Source organism: Monodon monoceros, unplaced genomic scaffold, assembly GCF_005190385.1.
Source record: "Monodon monoceros isolate NGI ecotype Baffin Bay Population unplaced genomic scaffold, NGI_Narwhal_1 Super_Scaffold_16, whole genome shotgun sequence".
Classification (NCBI taxonomy): Eukaryota; Metazoa; Chordata; class Mammalia; order Artiodactyla; family Monodontidae; genus Monodon; species Monodon monoceros.
The window spans coordinates 102,431,877-102,451,159 of NW_021703772.1; the positions used below are offsets into that span (position 1 = coordinate 102,431,877).

At 42.5% G+C, this 19,283-nt stretch overlaps 1 protein-coding gene across 9 annotated transcripts in view; it reads right to left on the bottom strand.

Annotated features, from left to right (window-relative positions):
• Positions 1-19,283, bottom strand: part of CLASP1 (cytoplasmic linker associated protein 1) — a 271,572-nt gene that overhangs the window by 154,993 nt on the left and 97,296 nt on the right. For 8 of the 9 annotated variants that reach the window (XR_003793859.1, XM_029224716.1, XM_029224715.1 and 5 more), the window contains 2 exons: positions 17,487-17,584; positions 2,268-2,335 (listed from right to left, as the gene is read on the bottom strand). Coding sequence is in view for 8 of the 9 variants with exons in the window: in XM_029224716.1 (XP_029080549.1) it covers positions 2,268-2,335; positions 17,487-17,584 (166 nt within the window). In the remaining variant the exon portion in view is untranslated. The remainder of the gene's footprint in view (positions 1-2,267; positions 2,336-17,486; positions 17,585-19,283) is intronic. The other variant, XM_029224722.1, reaches the window with a different exon arrangement.

A 19,283-nucleotide genomic window follows, 5' to 3' on the forward strand; every position in this document is an offset into this window, starting at 1 on the left:
GAACCCTCCTACTCTGTTGGTGGGAATGTAAACTGGTGCAGCCACTATGGAGAACAGTATGGAGGTTCCTTAAAAAACTAAAAATAGAGCTGCCATATGATCCAGCAATCCCACTCCTGGGCATATATCCAGAGAAAACCATAATTCGAAAAGATACATGCACCCCAGTGTTCATTGCAGCACTATTTACAATAGCCAGGACATGGAAGCAACCTAAATGCCCATCAACAGAGGAACGGATAAAGATGTGGTGTATATATATATATATATATACACAATGGAATAATATTCTCAGCCATAAAAAGGAATGAAATAGTGCCATTTGCAGGGACGTGGACAGACCTAGAGACTGTCATACAGAGTGAAGTAAGTCAGAAAGAAAAAAACAAATATCATATAATATCGTTTATATGTGGAATCTAGAAAAATGGTACAGATGAACTTATTTGCAAAGGAGAAACAGAGACACAGATGTAGAGAACAAACTTATGGATACCAAGAGGGGAAGGGGGGGTGGGTGGAATGAACTGGGAGATTGGGCTTGACATATATACGCTGCTATGTATAAAACAGATAACTAATGAGAACCTGCTGTACAGCACAGAGATCTCTACTCAATGCCCTGTGGTGACCTAAATGGGTAGGAAATCTAAAAAAGAGTGGATATATGTATACATATAGCTGATTCACTTTGCTGTACAGCAGAAACTAACACAACATTGTAAAGCAACTATACTCCAATAAAAAAAAATAAGCGTAAAACAAAACAAAATAAAAAACAAAAAAATAAAATACAAAATAAAAGCACGTGTCTAGCAATTGGCTGGACAGCTCTGCCCACACACACTGTCAACCCCCCTCATCACTGGTCTCAGCTCTACCAATGATACAGTTGAAAGCACAAAGAAAAGTATATATAAAAGTAGAGGGTAATATGCAGAAATTATGCCATGGTTAAAACTGCATACAAATTATACAGTTATAGGAAAATTAATTAGAAGATAATACAGAAAAATGAAAACTGATTTGCCGGTGATAGCAGAATCATAATTAATCTTTTTTCTTTTAATACTGTAACGATTTTACAAATGTATGAAAAAGAAATTTTAAAAAAGCATTTTATAAGAAACACGCTATTTAAAAACAAATTCCGCACTGGTAACGACGGGTACACAACTAGAGTGTAAGCTTAAAGACCTGGATTCTGTTTCCTGCTCTGCCCTCAAGTACTATGTCCCTTTGCAGGAAATCATTCAAACTTCTTTAACAGCCTCAAGACAGTCAAAATCTGAAGGCTACGCTATGATCTCAGATCCCTAGCAATCCTGAAACAGCTATGATACAATGATGTATCCAACGTTAGAAAACTTCTTGTTGGCAACAGACTTTCTGATGACTTCCAAACGGCGTTAAGGATAAAGAAGAGGAAAAAAAACCAAAGTTCTTACCCTCATGAATAAACAAAAAAACAGTTGTGCAGTAATATTCATTAAGGAGGAAAGTCACACCAGGTGAGGGCAGAGAGAGTTCCCTTACAACACTGGGTGTGCTGTTCTGGACGCCTGTGTAATGAAGCGAGACTGCAGCCGAGCTTTGGGTAGGATAAGGAGGAGGCCCTAATGACAGCTGCGAACAAGTGCCTCAAGCAGAAGGAATCACAAGCACAGAGGCCCTGAAGCAGGAGAAACATGCTAAAAATTAGCAAGGAAGCCAACAGGCTGGAGCCAAGAGAACTTTTAGGAAGAACAATGGTAGATGACCTCAGAATGGGGGCTGCAGGTCAGGCAGGGCCCGGTGGGGCACCGTGAGTCACTGCGCTGGGAAACCACTGGGGGATTCTGATGAACAAGGGATTAACGTTACTTGCGCTACATTCTAAAGGGATCAGTCTGGCTGCCGAGTGAAAAACAGACTTTAGGTGTGGGGCGAGAATAACATCAGGAGTGCAGGCAAAACACCGTGATGGCTTGTACTAGGAGGAGAGAAGCAGTTACACGGGGAATCTTTGGGATTCTAGATGTATTTTTAAAAATAAAGGCAACAGGATTAGCTGGTGGATTCAGTGTAGGTTATAAAAGAAAGTCAACGACAACTCCATAGTTTCGAGCTTGGGAAAGTGGGTAAATGGAGGTTAAATCTTGAGACCTAGAAAACTCCTATCAAGGTATCAAATTCAGCTATTCAGGAATAGCATATAGTGTAAGTAATACTTATACTAAAAGTGGAAGTGAAGAAGCAAAAGTAGAATGGTTGCTTTTTCTACTCACCATTTGCAGACTGTATCATGTTTCCAGATTTTTGGACTTCATCAAATTTTGTAAAAATTACATTCAACCTGTATGAAAAAAAAATATATATATATATTATACAAACTATTAACCATATTACAATTACATTAACATATTTACAATCATAGTATACACTGAAGGTGAGTCTCACGCATTGATAACAGACCCATCTAACAACAACAGTCGCTGTGCTAACAGCATTATCAATAGCCAACAATGAGTGAGCACCTGCTTATTACAAGCCAAGCACCGACCTAAGCTCTACCTGAAAAATCTCCTTTGATTCTTGTAACAGCTGTATAAGGGGTTATCAGTATCCCCGTATTACAGACGAGGAAATCAAAACCCCCTTACTTAAGGTAACACACTTGGTCAGGGTAGAGATGCCAGCCCTGAGAGTAAGAACCCAGAGCCCAGGCTCTCAGACATTATACTAAACTGACTGACGTCTCTACACAAAACGTATGCATCATGAAAACTGTTTATATCTCCTATTTCTGTCTAAGCACAGACTGCTGATTACTCAGGACAAAGATTTTCAAAATGCATTGGTATTACAGTACAAAGGCTTTTCTGTGACTTTTGCTTATTTTAAAAATGCTGTAAATAATTTCTCTAGAAGCAAATGTTGTGACTGGATAATCTTCAGCTTAAAAATCTGCATGACATGTATTTTCTATTAGTGGATCATTTTCACCATGACATTTTAAAAGAAGCAAAACTCCTTAACCACCAAATATTCCATCCTAGTGACACCGAAAATGAGAGGAAAACTGGGGGTGGGGGTGGGGTTTACCTTGTAGGAAAAGTCAAGAAAAAAGAGGCTTTCCGAACGAAACACAGATATATTGGAATAAGCCTAAAGGTTGAGATTCCAAAGTCACGCACTTTTGCATTGAAACCTGCGCCACCCATTTCCAGGACTAGACTAGAAACGTTAGCACTTTCCTACAAACCAGCCTGTCACACAAGCTCTAATCATTTCAAACATGTTTGATTTCCCTTCCGACCAGGATGGAAGCCCCTTGGGTATAGGAATGGGACCTATATTATCTTTGGTATTCTGTGTACACCACACATCACATCATGCAGGAGGGTGACATCACCGAATGAGAAGGCTGGTGCCTGGTCCTGCCCCCACGCGCAAGGTGGAAAACTAGGTAGTTCACACACTCCTGTCTCAGCTCATGCACTCGTTCATTGGCTGAGCCAGCACTGAACTAGCTAGATGCTGAGTGTGGGAAGGTCCCACCCTCTACAGCTCCTACTTACCTCTGCTTCATTCTATTCTACTTAGACTGTAACATTCTAGGAAACAAGGGAGCCAAAAATACTCATAAGCAAACACGAGGTAAGTGAAGGGGATGAACCAGCCTGATAACACGGCCCCTCCCGCTTCCCGTCCCATGGCGGATATCGATCTTTTCAACCCATCTTTCCATCTAAGTCCAGGTGTAGCCTCAGAATCCTTCCCAAAACTGCTCCAGGCAGCTACGACCAATGAATCAAAGTTGGCACTGAGTTAAAGTTCTATTTGTCATCCCAGGACCAGATGAGTAAAACTATTGCTCACTTGCAACTCCCGTGGTTACTAAAAATCTGGAAAGATGCCTTAGAATCAAGTTCTTATGATGTTTCCATCACCTGCCCTTTGATAAGTAACAAAGATCCCCACTGGCTTAACAAGCCCATAAATAATATCCCTACACAGGTTGCCGGGGCCTGCCCTGACCAAGTTGCCACTTTATTGCATCATAGCCACACCCTCTGACGTGAGCATGTCTGCAAGGCTGCCCATCGGGGACAAAGGGCACCTCCAGCTGGTTGTCCCTGAAATCACTGGGAGGGGCGAGTACTTCCTCCGTTCCTGGGAGAGTGTTCACCATTATCGATGGCAACTGTGGAAGCACCTGTAGATTCTCTGTAGCTCGCAGGTAGGGTCTCCTCACAGCGGCCACGGGACCCACAACCGGTAGGCCCAGACAACTAGGTATGGGAAGGCTAAGCTGATTACCGTTGTTGGCACCTGCACCATAATTCAGAATTACTTCAGGCAGGCGTCCTTTCCCGCTGCTTTCCGGCTCCTGCCTCGATAGCTGCCTAGACAATGGCTCCTGTCCAGATGACCACCCCCGGATCGCAGGAGCCTGGCTTTATGACAGTCCAAGAGCAACAAAACCTCCCCTGGGAATGCCTTCTGTCTCCTAGCCCTGAGCACAGCAATACAAAATGCCTCTCCCACGACCTACCAACTTGCACAAGTCTGAAAGGGTGAGTTTTACAGGTTCAAAGACGTTGAATACAAAACTAACAATTACCCTCTGAAGCCACCAATTTTTTTTGCACTTTCTAAATTTTAAATCTCTGGATCTCAAATATAAAATAAATTTCTTCACTAGTTTGACAAATAACCCAATACCATTTTCCTCTGATTTTTCTGAATTTAAATTTTATTTTCAATTCTTCAATGCAACTGGTGTTTATTTTACTGTAAGATTTAGATCTAATTACGCCTCCCTAGAATATTTTATAAGTTTAAAATAATCTCCTAAAAGCAAATACTAGTAATCTCATGGTAAACAAGCTCCAGTTCTACACTCAGAGTTTATAATTGGCTTTTCAGTCCACTACTCTTAAATATGAGTACGTACCAAGGATTATAAACTATATGAGCAAAGCTTGTAATATGAAAAAGAGAGACCAAAAGGAACACACACATACCCCCAAATCCCAATTTAGAGAAAAGACTATGAACAGTTTGTTTGGTTGTGTTTTTTTTTGCGGTACGCGGGCCTCTCACTGTTGTGGCCTCTCCCGTTGCGGAGCACAGGCTCCGGACGCGCAGGCTCAGCGGCCATGGCTCACGGGCCTAGCCTCTCTGCGGCATGTGGGATCTTCCCGGACCCGGGCATGAACCCGTGTCCCCTGCATCAGCAGGCAGACTCTCAACCACTGCGCCACCAGGGAAGCTCTGAACAGTTTTTAATATATTATTTGTATTTCCAAAGAGATGAGAAAATATTTTAATTATAAAAGCACACAGGGGGCTTCCCCGGTGGCACAGTGGTTGAGAGTCTGCCTACCAGTGCGGGGGACACGGGTTCGAGCCCTGGTCGGGGAGGATACCACATGCCGCAGAGTGGCTGAGCCCGTGAGCCACAACTGCTGAGCCTGAGCGTCTGGAGCCTGTGCTCCACAACAAGAGAAGCAGCGACAGTGAGACGCCCGCGCACCGCGATAAAGAGTGGCCCCCGCTTGCCCCAGCTGGAGAAGGCCCTCGCACAGAAACGAAGACCCAACACAGCCATAAATAAATAAATAATTTTTTTTTTTTTTTTTTAAAGAATGCAACACAATTCTTTAAAAAAAAAAAAAAAAAAGCACACGGGGAGGAGCCCTTCAAAATGGCACCATAAGGACCTCTGAAAATTTGCTCCTCCAAAGAAGCAAAGAAAACATCAGCAAAATCAAGTTTTCCAAAACTGGAAATTAAACAAAGGCTTACAACAATCCGAGCATTCTTCAAGCAAAAAGGCTGAATCTTGGTAAGAACAGTAAGTTTTCCATTGCTTTGCAAGCGCCCTATTTCCACCTCAACTCAGGCTGAAAACCAACAGCCTCAACACTAGAAAAAGTTGAACAAGTCTGGAGCCCCCAAGAATCCCCATTCCCAGAGAACTGTCATTATCTGACCTGCCTGGTATATCCCTGAAGCCCCGTTCACAGGGCTTGTCTTTATCGCACCTCACTCAGAGCATGCTCAGTGTGAGACCCTTTTCCCTGAGGCCACAATCAAAAAGAATCCACAATGACTATTTAACACAGCAATAACCGCCGGAGCAAAGAAACTGACCAAAAAACTTATAAGGAAAAACTGGAGGATGAGATGTTCTCAGGAAACTTTGAAAAGCTCTGACACATTCCTGGGAATCTAAAAGATCACATATATGGACAAGGCTGTGTGCATGCCTGAGAATGACCCAAGGCACTAACGTCTCACCTCTGGCTGACCGTGAGATTCTGCACAAGCAGGCAGTAAAGAGACATAAAGGCAGTAACTTATAAACTGCCTGCCAGAACACTGAAAGCACGTCCCAACATACAGAGCCTTCAGCAAAGGCACTGAAGGAAACCCCTGTCCAATCATCAGCTGAACGCTAACCTAACCAAGGACAGGTGACTATAGTAACCACACACAACCAAAAACTACAGACTTTACAGCATTAGTTCAGATAAGTCACTAAACAAGCAATGAGCAACAAAAACAATAAACACCAACAACAGCAAGCCTGGGGAAAATATAAGAACCAAGGTCTCACCAAATAGAGAATATCAATGAAGAGACAGAAAACATAAGAATCATACAGAAATTCTCGAAATGAAATTAAACATTTATAAACAACTAAAATTAAAAATTCAGGGCTTCCCTGGTGGCGCAGTGGTTAAGAATCCGCCTGCCAATGCAGGGGACACGGGTTCGAGCCCTGGTCCAGGAAGATCCCACATGCTACGGAGCAACTAAGCCCATGCACCACAACTACTGAGGCTGTGCTCTATAGCCCACGAGCCACAACTACTGAAGCCTGTGTGCCACAACTACTGAAGCCTGCACGCCTAGAGCCCACGCTCTGCAACAAGAGAAGCCACCGCAACGAGAAGCCTGCGCACCGCAACAAAGAGTAGTCCCTGCTCGTTGCAACTAGAGAAAGCCCGCACACAGCAACGAGGATCCAACACAGCCAATAAATAAATAAATAAATAATTTTTTTAAAATAAATGAATAAAAATTCACTAGAGAGGCTCAACAGTGATTTCAGTGATTTGGGAGAAAAAGCAGCAGCAAACTTGCAGATGAGTCAATTGACACTACCGTGTCTGAGAAACAGAAGAAAAATGAACAGGAAAAATAAATAAACAGAGCCTCAGAGATTATCTTCTTACTATACCAACATACACTTAATTGGAATCCCAGAAGGAGAGGGGAAAGGAAAAGGGACAGAAAAAATATGTGAAGAAATGATGACCGAAAACGTTCTAAATTCATGAAGCTCAACAAACTCCCAATGGGATAAACTTAAAGAGATCCTAACCTAGACACACAATAAGCAAAGGATTAAAAGAAAAGACAAAGAGAACACTTTGAAAACAACAACAGAGGAGCCATTCATCACGTACAAGGGCTCCCCAATAAGATTGGTAACTGATTTTTCATTAAAAACAATGGAGGCAAATGTAAAATAGACCGCTAGTGGGAAGCAGCCGCATAGCACAGGGAGATCAGCTCAGTGCTTTGTGACCACCTAGAGGGGTGGGTTAGGGAGGGTGGGAGGGAGACGCAAGAGGGAGGACATATGGGGATATATGTATATGCATAGCTGATTCACTTTGTTATACAGCAGAAACTAATGCACCATTGTAAAGCAATTATACTCCAATAAAGATGTTTTTAAAAAAACCCAAAAAACAGAAAACAATGGAGGCCAGGCAGCTGTGGGATAATATATTCAAAGTCCTGAAACTAAAAATCTCAACCAAGACTTCTATATCCAACAAAATCAACCTTCAAAATTGAAGCAGAGAATCCTCTCTGGACCAAAGACACTTCAGTCTTTACATGAAGCCATACTAATAATACAATAAAGTGCAGACTTGGGGCATGGCGGCAGGGCGGGGGTGGGGGGGGCGGGGGAATGAAGGAGAATTTAGGACATTTCTTGATAAGCAAAGAATAAAATAAGACTCCGAATTGAAATGAAAGAACACAGTACAAGAGCCCAAATCCACATGGAGACATAAAGAACACCAGTAAAAGTTCAGTCAGCCTTCCGTATTCGTGGGTTCCACATCTGGGGATTCAACCAACCGTGGACCAAAAATATATTTTTTTATTTTTAGAAAGTTCCAAAAAAGAAAACTTGAATTTGTCACATGCCAGCAACTATTTACATAGGATTTACATTGTGTTTAGGTATTTTAAGTAACCTAGAGATGGTTTAAAGCATACAAGAGGATAAGTCATAAGCAAATACTACACCATTTTATATAAGAGGCTCGAGCAACCATGGATTTTTGGCATCCACAGGGGGTCCTGGAACAAATCCCCCACACATCACAAGAGGTGATGAAAAACTACAAAGGTAAATATAAAACACAGGTAAACATAAAAGACAGTACAAATGTTATTTTTTTGTTGTTAACTCTTCGCTGGTCCTACATGACTTAAAAGGACATTGCATAAAGCAATAATTATAAAACTGTATGTTGGCTAGCTTATAATGTACAAAGGTGTAATCTGTATAACAAGAATAGCAACAGAGAGGTGGGGAGAAAATAGGGCTATGTAGGAGTAAAGTTTTTAATACTAAAATTAAGAATAATAATTCAAACTAGCCTGCTATAATTTAAGATGTTAATTGAAATCCCCAGAACAAACACACTAATAATTCCATAAAACAAACAGCAAGAAAATTAAACTGGCATACTAGAAAATATCTATTTATTACAAAATAAGGCAGTAATGAAAGGACAGAGGAACCAGAAAGTCATGACATACAGAACACAAAGAGCAAAATAAAATAGCAGAAATAGTGTACCTTATCAGTACTACATTAAATATGAATGGATTAAACACTTCAATTAAATGGCAAAGATTTTCAAGTTGAATAAACAAACAAGACCCAACTACATGCTATCTATGAGAGATCCATTTTAGACACAAAGACACAAAGGTTGAAAGTAAAAGGATGTAAAAAGATAATCCATGCAAACAGTGTTCAAAACAGACCTAGGGTATCTATAGTAATATCAGACAGTATAGACTTCAAGACAAAAATTGCTACCACGGACAAAGAAGGACATTTTTACAGTGATAAAAGGATCAGTGTATCAGAAAGACACAATTATAAGCACCTAAGAACAGAGCCCCAAAATATATGAAACAAAAAGTGACAGAACTGAAGAGAGAACTAGGTAATTCATCAGTATTAACAGGGATTGCACATTTCAAATACAGATTCTTCTCAAGTGCACATGGAACATTCTCCAGGACAGACCACATGTTGGGCCATAAAACAAGCCCCAATAAACTTGAAAGAACCGAAACCACAGAACACAGAAATTATGATCTCTGACCACAATAGGATAAAATTAGATATGAATAACAAATAGAAATGGGAAAGTTACAAATAATGTAGGAATTTAACAAAACAGCCCTAATAACAAACAGGTCAAAGATGAAAATAAAAGGGAAATTAGATACTACTTTGAGATGAACGAAAATGAAAGTACAACATACCAAGTGAAATAAGTCAGACAGAGAAAGACAAATGCTGTATGATATTACTTATATGTGGAATCTAAAAAAAAAAACAACTAGTGAATATAACAAACAAACAGACTCACAGATATAGAGAACAAACTAGTGGTTACCAGTGGGAAGAGGAATGGAGAGGGGCAAAATAGGGGCATTAAGAGGTACAAACTATTAGGTATAAAATAAGCTATAAAGATATATCGTACAACAAAGGAAATATAGCCAGTATTTGATAATAACTATAAATGGAGTATAACCTTTAAAAATTGTGAATCACTGTTTTGTACACCTGTAGCTTATGTAACATTGTACAACAACTATACTTCAAAAAAAAAGCACAACATACCAAAACTTATGAAATGCAGCCAAACAAATGCCTATAAGAAAACAAAGATCCCAAATCAACAACTTAACCTTTACCCTAAAAAACTGAGAGGAAAAAAAAAAAAAAGCAAAGCAAATCAAGCAAAAGGAAGGAAATAACAAAGATCAGAGTAGAAATATATGAAACAGGGAAGAGAGAAACAATAGAGAAAAATCAACAAACCAAAAGTCAGTTCTTTGATCAACAAATTTGAGAAACCTTTAGCTAGATAGATCAGAAGAAAGAAGACTCAAATTACTGAAATAAAAATATGAAAGAATGCACATTACTACTGTCCTTACAAAAATGAAAAGGATCACAAGAGAACACTATGAACAACAGTATGTGAAAAATTAGTTAACTTAGATAAAATGGACAAATTCCTGGACAGACACAAGCTACCAAAACTGACACAAGAAGAAACAAAATCTGAATAGACCTATAACAAGTAAAGAAATTGAATTCAGGAATCAAAACTGCATCCCTAAAGCAAAGCCCAGGCCCAAATGGCTTCACCTTTGGTGAATTTTAACAAATGTTTAAAAAAGAATTAGCACCAATCCTTCACAAACTCTTTCAAAATAGAGACCAGAATGGGAGAAACTGTGAGCGGGGGAGGACAGAATAAGGGAACTCTCTTGTCCTTTCCAGTCAGTTTTTCTATAAAACGAAAACTGCTCTAACAAATAAGTCTACTAATTAAACAAATATATATATACACCCCTAAAAAACAGAAGAGGAGGGAATGCTTTCTATGAGGCTAATATTACAGTAACAACAAAACCAGAAAAGACATCACAATAAAAGTACAGACCGATACTCCTTGTGAATCCAGCAGAAATAAAAAGAGTTGTACACCATAACCAAGTGATATTTGTCCTAGGAATGCAGAGTTGGTTTAATATCTGAAAATCAATTAATATAATACAACATATCAAGAGAATAAAAAACAAAGTTACATAATCATCTCAGTAGATGTGGAAAAAGTATTTGAAAAAATCCAACAACCTTTCATGATAAAAACACTCAAGAAACTAGGAATAAAACTTTATCAACCTCATAAAGTCATACAGAAAAAAACCCAAAGTTAACATTATAAAATATGGTGTAAGACTGAAAGCTTTTCTTCTAAGATCAGGACAGGACAATGCTGTCCCCTCTCAGCACTTCTATTCACCATCTTACTGGAAGTTCCAGCCAGGGCTTTTAGGCAAAAAAAGAGGAAATAAAAGGCACCTAGATTGGAAAGGAAGAAATAAACTCTCTCTACTGGCAGACGACATATCTTGTATTTAAAAATCCCAAGAAGTCCACGGCAAAACCTTTGGAACCAGGGAGTTCAGCAAGGTTGCAGGATTCAAGATCAATACAAAAAAATCAATTGTGTTTCCCTACGTTAACAATGAACCATCTGAAACTGAAATTTAAAAATTCTGCTTACAATAGCACCAAAAGAAAATACATAGGAGTTAATTCAACAAAGGAAGTGTAAGACTTGTCCACTGGACACTACTAAGCAATTGCTGAAAGTAATTAAAGACTTTTAAAAAAATGGAAAGACATTCCACGTTCATGGACTGGAAGGCAATGTTGTTAAGATGGCACTATTCCCCAAACTCATTACAGATTCAGTTCCTACCAAAATCCCAGCTGTCCTTTTTTGCAGAAATTGACAAACACATCATAAAATTCACATGGACACAAAAGGCACTCAGAACAGCCAAGACAAACTTTAAAAGAACAAACGTGGATTTCGAAATTTACTACAAAGTTAAATTAATCAAGACAGTGTGCTACCAGTAGGACAGGCATACAGATCAATGTAGAACTGAGATCACAGAAAAAATAATTTTATTTTGGCCACCCCGCGTGGCTTATGGGATTTTGTTCCCTGAGCAGGTATTGAACACGGGCTCTCTTAACCACTGGACCGCCAGGGAATTCCCAAGAAACCTTTATATTAGTGGTCAGCTGATTTTCAACAAAGGTCCCACAAAGATTCCATGAGGATCAAAAGCACAAAGAGAAACTCATTAGGATGGCTATTTAACAAAACAAAACAAAACAGGAGATAACAATTGATGGCAGGATGTGTACTGCAGACAGGAATGCAGAATGGTGCAGCAGCTGCAGGACAGGATGGTGGTTCCTCAAAAAGCTTGCACCCAGGGGCTTCCCCGGTGGCGCAATGGTTGAGAGTCCACCTGCCGATGCAGGGGACACGGGTTCATGCCCCGGTCCGGGAGGATCCCACATGCCGCGGAGCGGCTGGGCCTGTGAGCCATGGCCACTGAGCCTGCGCGTCTGGAGCCTGTGCTCCACAACGGGAGAGGCCACAACAGTGAGGGGCCTGCGTACCACAGAAAAAAAAAAAAAAAAGCTTACACCCAAAAGAACTGAAAGCAGGGGATGGGACAGATATTTGTACACCCATTTTCACAGGAGCATTACTCACAGGGCAAAATTGTGAAGCTATAAATGGGAGAGAAAAATAAGAGAATCAGAAGACCAACTAGTCCAAGCGGTCATTATATTTTTAAAGAAACTTGCCCAGATCTAGACAGCATGAGGTTCCAGCCTGAAAGGCCCTCCAAGTGCACAACAAGAAATGAAAAGAGTCTCATATAAGACCCATCATCATAAAGCTTCAGACAAACGGTGAGGACAAAGAGAACCGAAGTTATCGACATACAATAAAGAATCAGAATGACTTTGGGTTCTCACTAGAAACACTGAAAGCTGAGACACAAGCAGGGGAGCGGGGACATGAACTTCAACATTCTGGAGGAAAAAAAGGACTTCCAACCTAGATCTCTAAACCCTGACAGACTATCAGTACCGAGATAGAATAAAAATATTCTCAGACTCAAAAAACTTTCCTTCTCCACATCTTTTCTCAGAAAGCTACTGGAAGATACTCACCATTATGATGAGGGACAAAACCAAGAAGGACGTCTCCAAGAAACAGCAGGTGCACCTGCAGAGAAAGGTGCAGTGCAGTCCCTGGAGGATGGTACGGTAAGCGAGAGGCAGTGGAGGCGGCTGCTGTGGACTGCAAGGGCAGGCTCAAGGAGACGTACCTGACTCGTACGTCAGTGGGTAGACAGCGCTGGTGCAAGAGGAGCATGCAGACAACTACACAGATGAAGGTAAGACGCTAACCCAGGGAAACAGGGTGCATGGGGGGTGGGGAGAGACGGTAGAGTCATCAAAGTTCACCAAACATAAATAGGGAGCTGTGAACGGCCTACACAGCCAGAGAATAAACTAAATGTCGTCCTCATCAAAATGAAAACGTGGACGAGGAGACAGTAAGTGCACCTGAGGGAGGTTAGGAGGAAAGAGAGCTGAAATTCACCCTCCGTAATGTGAAGTAAAATTCTTAGATTGACCCAAAACTAAGAAACAGCAGTGCATGCACAGTATTTAGAGGCAGAGCAACAGATACAACATAGTCAGTAAAAACAGTTGACGCTGTTTGCCTCTAAGGAAAAATGGCAGGAGAGATAAGGAATTGCCTTTTTTCAATGTATCTTGTAAACCTAGTCAACCTTCTCTGTATGAATGACAGAAAATAAAATTTAAAAATGAGAGGGGGTATCACAGAGCACCTTTCTCATCTGCTTTTGCCCTGGGCCCTCCCTATAACACCAAAGCTTTAGCAAGCAAATTAAAATTAAAAATAAGAAAGTCTCAATTCTCCCCTTAACAATACAATCATGAGATAATAATGGCTAGTGAATGTTTATACAATTTTTATGAACAAATATTATGAGAGCTATTCAAAACTGTAGGTTCACAGGAAGGAAAAGTTTAACAAGTAGTTACAATGCACCCACTGACATGCTTCAGTTCTATCTTCAGTTCTATCTTAAACTATCATCAGATTTCAAGCTGCTGCTGTTTCAGGAGCTTGGTTCCCAGGTGATGGTTCCAGAAGAAAGTTAACACCAGTGATCTTTTTACCAAAGCTTCGCAAACTAAAATACACCATATGGAATGGACATATATTCTGCCACATACAGTGGGGTGACAGTGAGTGTGCACACAGGCGGACAGCACCTGTCTGTGAAGGGAAGCCTTGGGTAGTGAGTGACAGGGCACCTCCCGACGTTTTCCTTAGTTCCAAGCACACCTCACAAATATCCTACAGCGTATGGCCTCGTATAACAGACAGCTAGAAGTGAATCCTGTAGTACTTGTTTTCAGAACACATCACGTGCGTGAACGGTGAAAACAATACGCGTAAAACAATAGAAAATGGCCAAATACTACGCTAATGAAGTTCGCAGCTCAGCTGTGCTGACACCCCACGGAGGGGAGACACCTCCTAAAATGAAGACTGGGCCAAACATCTCCACTCCCTTCTCGGGAGGAACATGACTTTAGCCAGCAGATGAAATACTCCAACAACTACTGAACACATGGCCCCAAAGCATGATTCCAGCTCCTCCAAAGTGAAACTGAGAGCGTACGAGTCTCTCTTCCCAACTGTGAAATGGGCAAAGAAAACTACTGCCAAAATCAGATCATTACTCTTATTCCCTAAGTCAGGTAGCTGACATTAGGAAGGCATTCTTTTTCATCACGTATTTCCTAGAGATTCAATTAATCTTCTCAAATACGGCACTCGCTCAATGAACAAACTCGGAAGACGATAACGTTTTTATTCCAGGACTAAACGCAAGTTTTAGAAAACATCAAGCAAATTCCACAATGTTTTGTTAGTGCTATGGAATCTTGCCAAGCTGAAGACTCCCCTATGCTCTCACATAGTTAACAAAAAAACCCTGTAATGACGTAAAAGAAGTCTAGAATATTCAAGTATTCCAGTCAGCCACTTGGAGCCACACATAGCAGATACTAAATTTCCCAAACAACGGTAGGAGATTCTTTCCATGTCTTGTTTCATTTGGACACGGTCCCCAACAAAATTAAGGTGGCAGCCGGAGCCTCTGGCCCTCACAGTGTGAGATCCCATGTAACTGTCTTGTCATAAATACAAAGAAACATGAAGTTTCCGATCCTTTCACTACAGTTTTTAAAGAACTAACAGCGTAGTTCTCCAAGCACTGTGTGTCTGCCAGATTTTTACAATAATGGCTGTAAAAGATGTGGGTCCATTTCCCTAGGCTCACCCTCTCCTTTCGGTCCAGAATTTTTAGGAAGGATTTTAGCTAACATGAGATAATGGAAACTCTCATTCCTGTTCACAGAGGCTCTAACTCTTCTGTAGCTTCTTTTTAATATTTATTTAATATTTCCTTTTTAAAAGGGGGTGAGGGGTGATGGGGGGGAAAGAAACCACATGACTGGGAATCTGGAAGAGAAGGTTCTAACCCCAGCTCCAGGAGGGACCTTACCTGAACCAATCTCCGTGCAGGGGTCCCCAAGACCACCCCAGGTTTCATGATTCACTAGGAGGACTCACAGCCCTCAGCACAGAGTCACACTCCCAGCTGTGATCATTACGGTAAAAGCGCACAAGGAAAATCAGCAAAGAGAAAGGGCGTGTGGGGTGAAGTCCACAGAAAGCCGAGCAAGCTTCCCACTAGAGTCACAGGCTGAATTCCCCAGCCACAAGCTGTGGCGCCGCGGGTGGAACGCCGGCCACTGGGAGAGCTCGTTGAGTCTGAGGGCAGGGTTTATGGGCGCTGGTCACCCAGGCACCCCCTGCCTAAGGCTCCGCAATCGCCAGACCCCCGCAGGAGAGCAGGAGGGCAGCCACGCCCCGGCCGGGCTGCAGCAAGAGACCCCCCCCACCGCCGGCCCACTCTGTGGAAATGGTGGAAGCCCCCCACATCCAAGCTCCCAGGCCGCAGCCCGGGCCACCCCTGCAAGCAGGCCTGCAGGGTGAGCTGCCTCCTGTGCTCATCTCTCTAGATCTCAGTTTCACCATGTCACCTCCCCGTCGTCGGCTGCTACAGCAACCATCGGACACGACCCCCGAATCCCACAGGGAAGACGGGGCCGGTCACGGCCTAGGCTCACCGTGAGCTACTCAGCGCGGTGATGCCGTGCGGAAGCAGGAGAGGGTCTCGCTGCCCAAGGCCTGCTTCCCCGACAGTGCTGGTGACGTCATCACTAAATAGCCACCCCTCCAGCCACCGCTGCTCTGCTGCTCATCTGCACCCTCCAGTTTTCCCCAACAGCCCGGTCGGCACTTTCTAATGCAGCTCCCTCCTAAGCGTTCTCACCGTCCATTCAAAGACCAGCAGGTTGAGGTCCGTGAAATACAGGAATTAAAAACCCCCGTTCTCACAGATTGCCCCTTGTAAAAAACACGTAAAGTCGTCGTATTCTCGTCTGCTGCCTCTGTCCCACTGAAAGGCTCTCGGTATAAACGGGCGGTCTCTGCCACACTCCCTGCCGACCCCGCCCCCAGGGCTCATGGATCACACTGTCTGCTAGCATGGACTATTTCCAGCACCATTATAAAGTCTTGTAGTGCTTAAAAAAAAAAAAAAAATTACAGGGGCCATGGTGAGAGCAGCACTGGGGTCAGATGTGACTCTCAACAAAGAAAGATGCCCCCCCCCAGGTGCTCCAGGCACCCCGACTGCAGGGTAAGTCAGGTGGCCCACTTCCGTCACACCTGGCTGAGGGGCATCACGGCAGACGGCTCCTGTATGTTTCAACATTCCATCCCACATCGAGATGCCCAAGAGTCCGTAAGCTCTTCTGTGGAACGGGGTGGAGAAAACGAAGAACAGGACTTCAGTCTGAGCCCTGACTTGCTAGCTGTGTGATCTCTCCAGCCACTTCCTGCCGCCGGGCCTCTGCTGTCCCCGTGGACACAGTGACAGGCCAGACAAGCCGCTCTGTGAGTCCCATCCAGGCCTAACTTCCCAGGATTTTCATATCACTTTCTCCCACAATGGAATTGACGGGCAAAAGGCTTAGAATTCATTTGGTGTAAGATTTCTCTGTCGTAGGTAAAATCATAGGTGAGTGATTTTTCATTACTTTTAAAATTCTGACTACGACAGAAACATCTGTGGACTCAAGTTGTCCTGGATGTGATAAGACACTGACCTCCTTGCACTGGAGACTTGGACATTGAGACTGGCATTCCTGACCAGAAAGCTATCATTTCAAAGATGTTTTCCAGAATTATTACTTGTATGTTTCTATCCAGACTCATCCTGGAAAGGCTTCATTCAAACAAATATTCTCCAAGCCCCTACTATACTAGGTGTCGTGCGTATACGAAATGCAGAGCCGTACGAACCGAGAGAATGCTGAATCTTCCAACACCAAACACTTTTAAATATGCTTCTAGAATCGGTATGTGGCAGGGGACCTGGCTAGACGTCCGGGTGAGAAAGTCTTACTTTTGAGCAAGTGGAATGAAAGGGGGCCCCTGACACGTGATCTGGGTGCGATCTCCATCCACCGATCCTCTCACCGTATATTCTTTCAGTAAAATTACCACAACAAAATAAGCAGTGCAAACCAAGATGTTAACTGAGAAGGAGTACAGGGGGAAAGAGCAGAAGAAAGGAAAAAAGTCTGAACTCACCGGGACTGTGGCAATCCTTTCTTACTGAGATCTGCCCTCACACGTTCTCCTACATGTCTGTAAATTTCCACTAAGCTGTTTATTGCTGCATCTCGAACCTAGATGTAAAAGAAGAGATCTTACAGCTGCTCTGTGTCATTCCCCAGCACTTCCTGCTGTGGACACAACAGGCTATACAACACCCCAAGTTTATCACCCACTCACCAGCGCGATTCTAAACACAACCCTTAAGGGGCATGGGACTAGACACAGCTGTGTTTGACAGCTTTGACTCTGTGGGCACAGTTCCAAAGAGGAGGAAAAAATTCAGATCCCATCCCTATGTACCTGCTAAAGTCCACACCCCTTAGTTCTTTCCATCCTTTAAGACGACGTCTGGAAACCAGACCACCTTTCCGAAATAGAAAACACTACAAATAAATGAATTATTCTAAAAATAAAACACGATGTAAAACATTCTGGAGGTAGGTCAAATAAATACTTAGGGAGCAATAAAAAACGATGGTAGAGGCTACACGGAGACTGCATTCAAGAAGCTCATAGTTCTAAAAGGGAGATGGGAAAAAAAGTCCACAAATTCTACATGTAACACAGGGCAGGATGTAATAAATGTTATACAAAAGAGTACAAAGAGCTCACATAGTTTAGGGAAGGGAGACAGCACACCAGAGGATACCAAGAAACAGTTTATGGAAGAGGAAGGAACCACTTAAAATGTATTTAGAAACACAGCATTTTACCAGGGAAAGATGGAATGAGACAGGCTCCAAACAAGGTAAGCAGCCTGCGCAGAGGCATGAAAGCAGAGAAGCAATGCATACACTCCAGGAAGAGCAAGGCAGCAGTCTGGCCAAACACAGATAGGAAAAGAAAGGTCGTGATATGTAAGGCTCGAGACAGAATGGACTTAAAAAAAACACACACACAGGGCTTCCCTGGTGGCGCTAGGGCTTCCCTGGTGGCGCAGTGGTTGAGAGTCCGCCTGCCGATGCAGGGGACACGGGTTCGTGCCCTGGTCCGGGAAGATCCCACATGCCGCGGAGCGGCTGGGCCTGTGAGCCACGGCCACTGGGCCTGCGCGTCCGGAGCCTGTGCTCCGCAACGGGAGAGGCCACAACAGTGAGAGGCCCGCATACCGCAAAAAACAAAAACACACACACACACACAAAAAAAACAGAACAGGAAACTTTGAATATGGGCTGTGTGTATACCAAACATTATAGTTGTATCAATGTTAAATTTCTTGGATGTGAAAACATGTGATTACACAAAAATATCCCCGTTGTTAGCAGACACACACTGAAGCACCCAGGAGTAAAAAGATCGTGTGCTAGATACTTCCAAATGGTTCAAGAAAAAAGGTCTATTTCTCTGTGTGTGTGTGTGTGTGTGTGCACATGTGTGTATACACGTTGAGATATAAGACAAATGTGACAAAAGTTAAATGGTAAATATGGGTGTTCACTATACTACCCTTTCCATTTTTCTATAGGTCTAAAATTTTGCCAATAGAAAGGTGGGAAGAAAAAAAGTTTATAAATCCAATGGACTCAAGGCCAGACTTTGGGTTGCCCAGGGGTGCCCAGGGGAGGAGAGCCAGCAAAGACAAGAGAGCAACCACAATTGCAGATTTGGTCTCAAGCAATGAAATCAAAGAAACAGAGAAGAAAGAAGCAGGGGTACAAACAGTTTACAGCTCTGAACACTGCCAAGTTACCCTTTGATTTAACAGCGGTATACGATAGGTAATTTTGTTTACAATTTTCCCCCTCGTGATAGAAAAAGGCAAATTCTAAG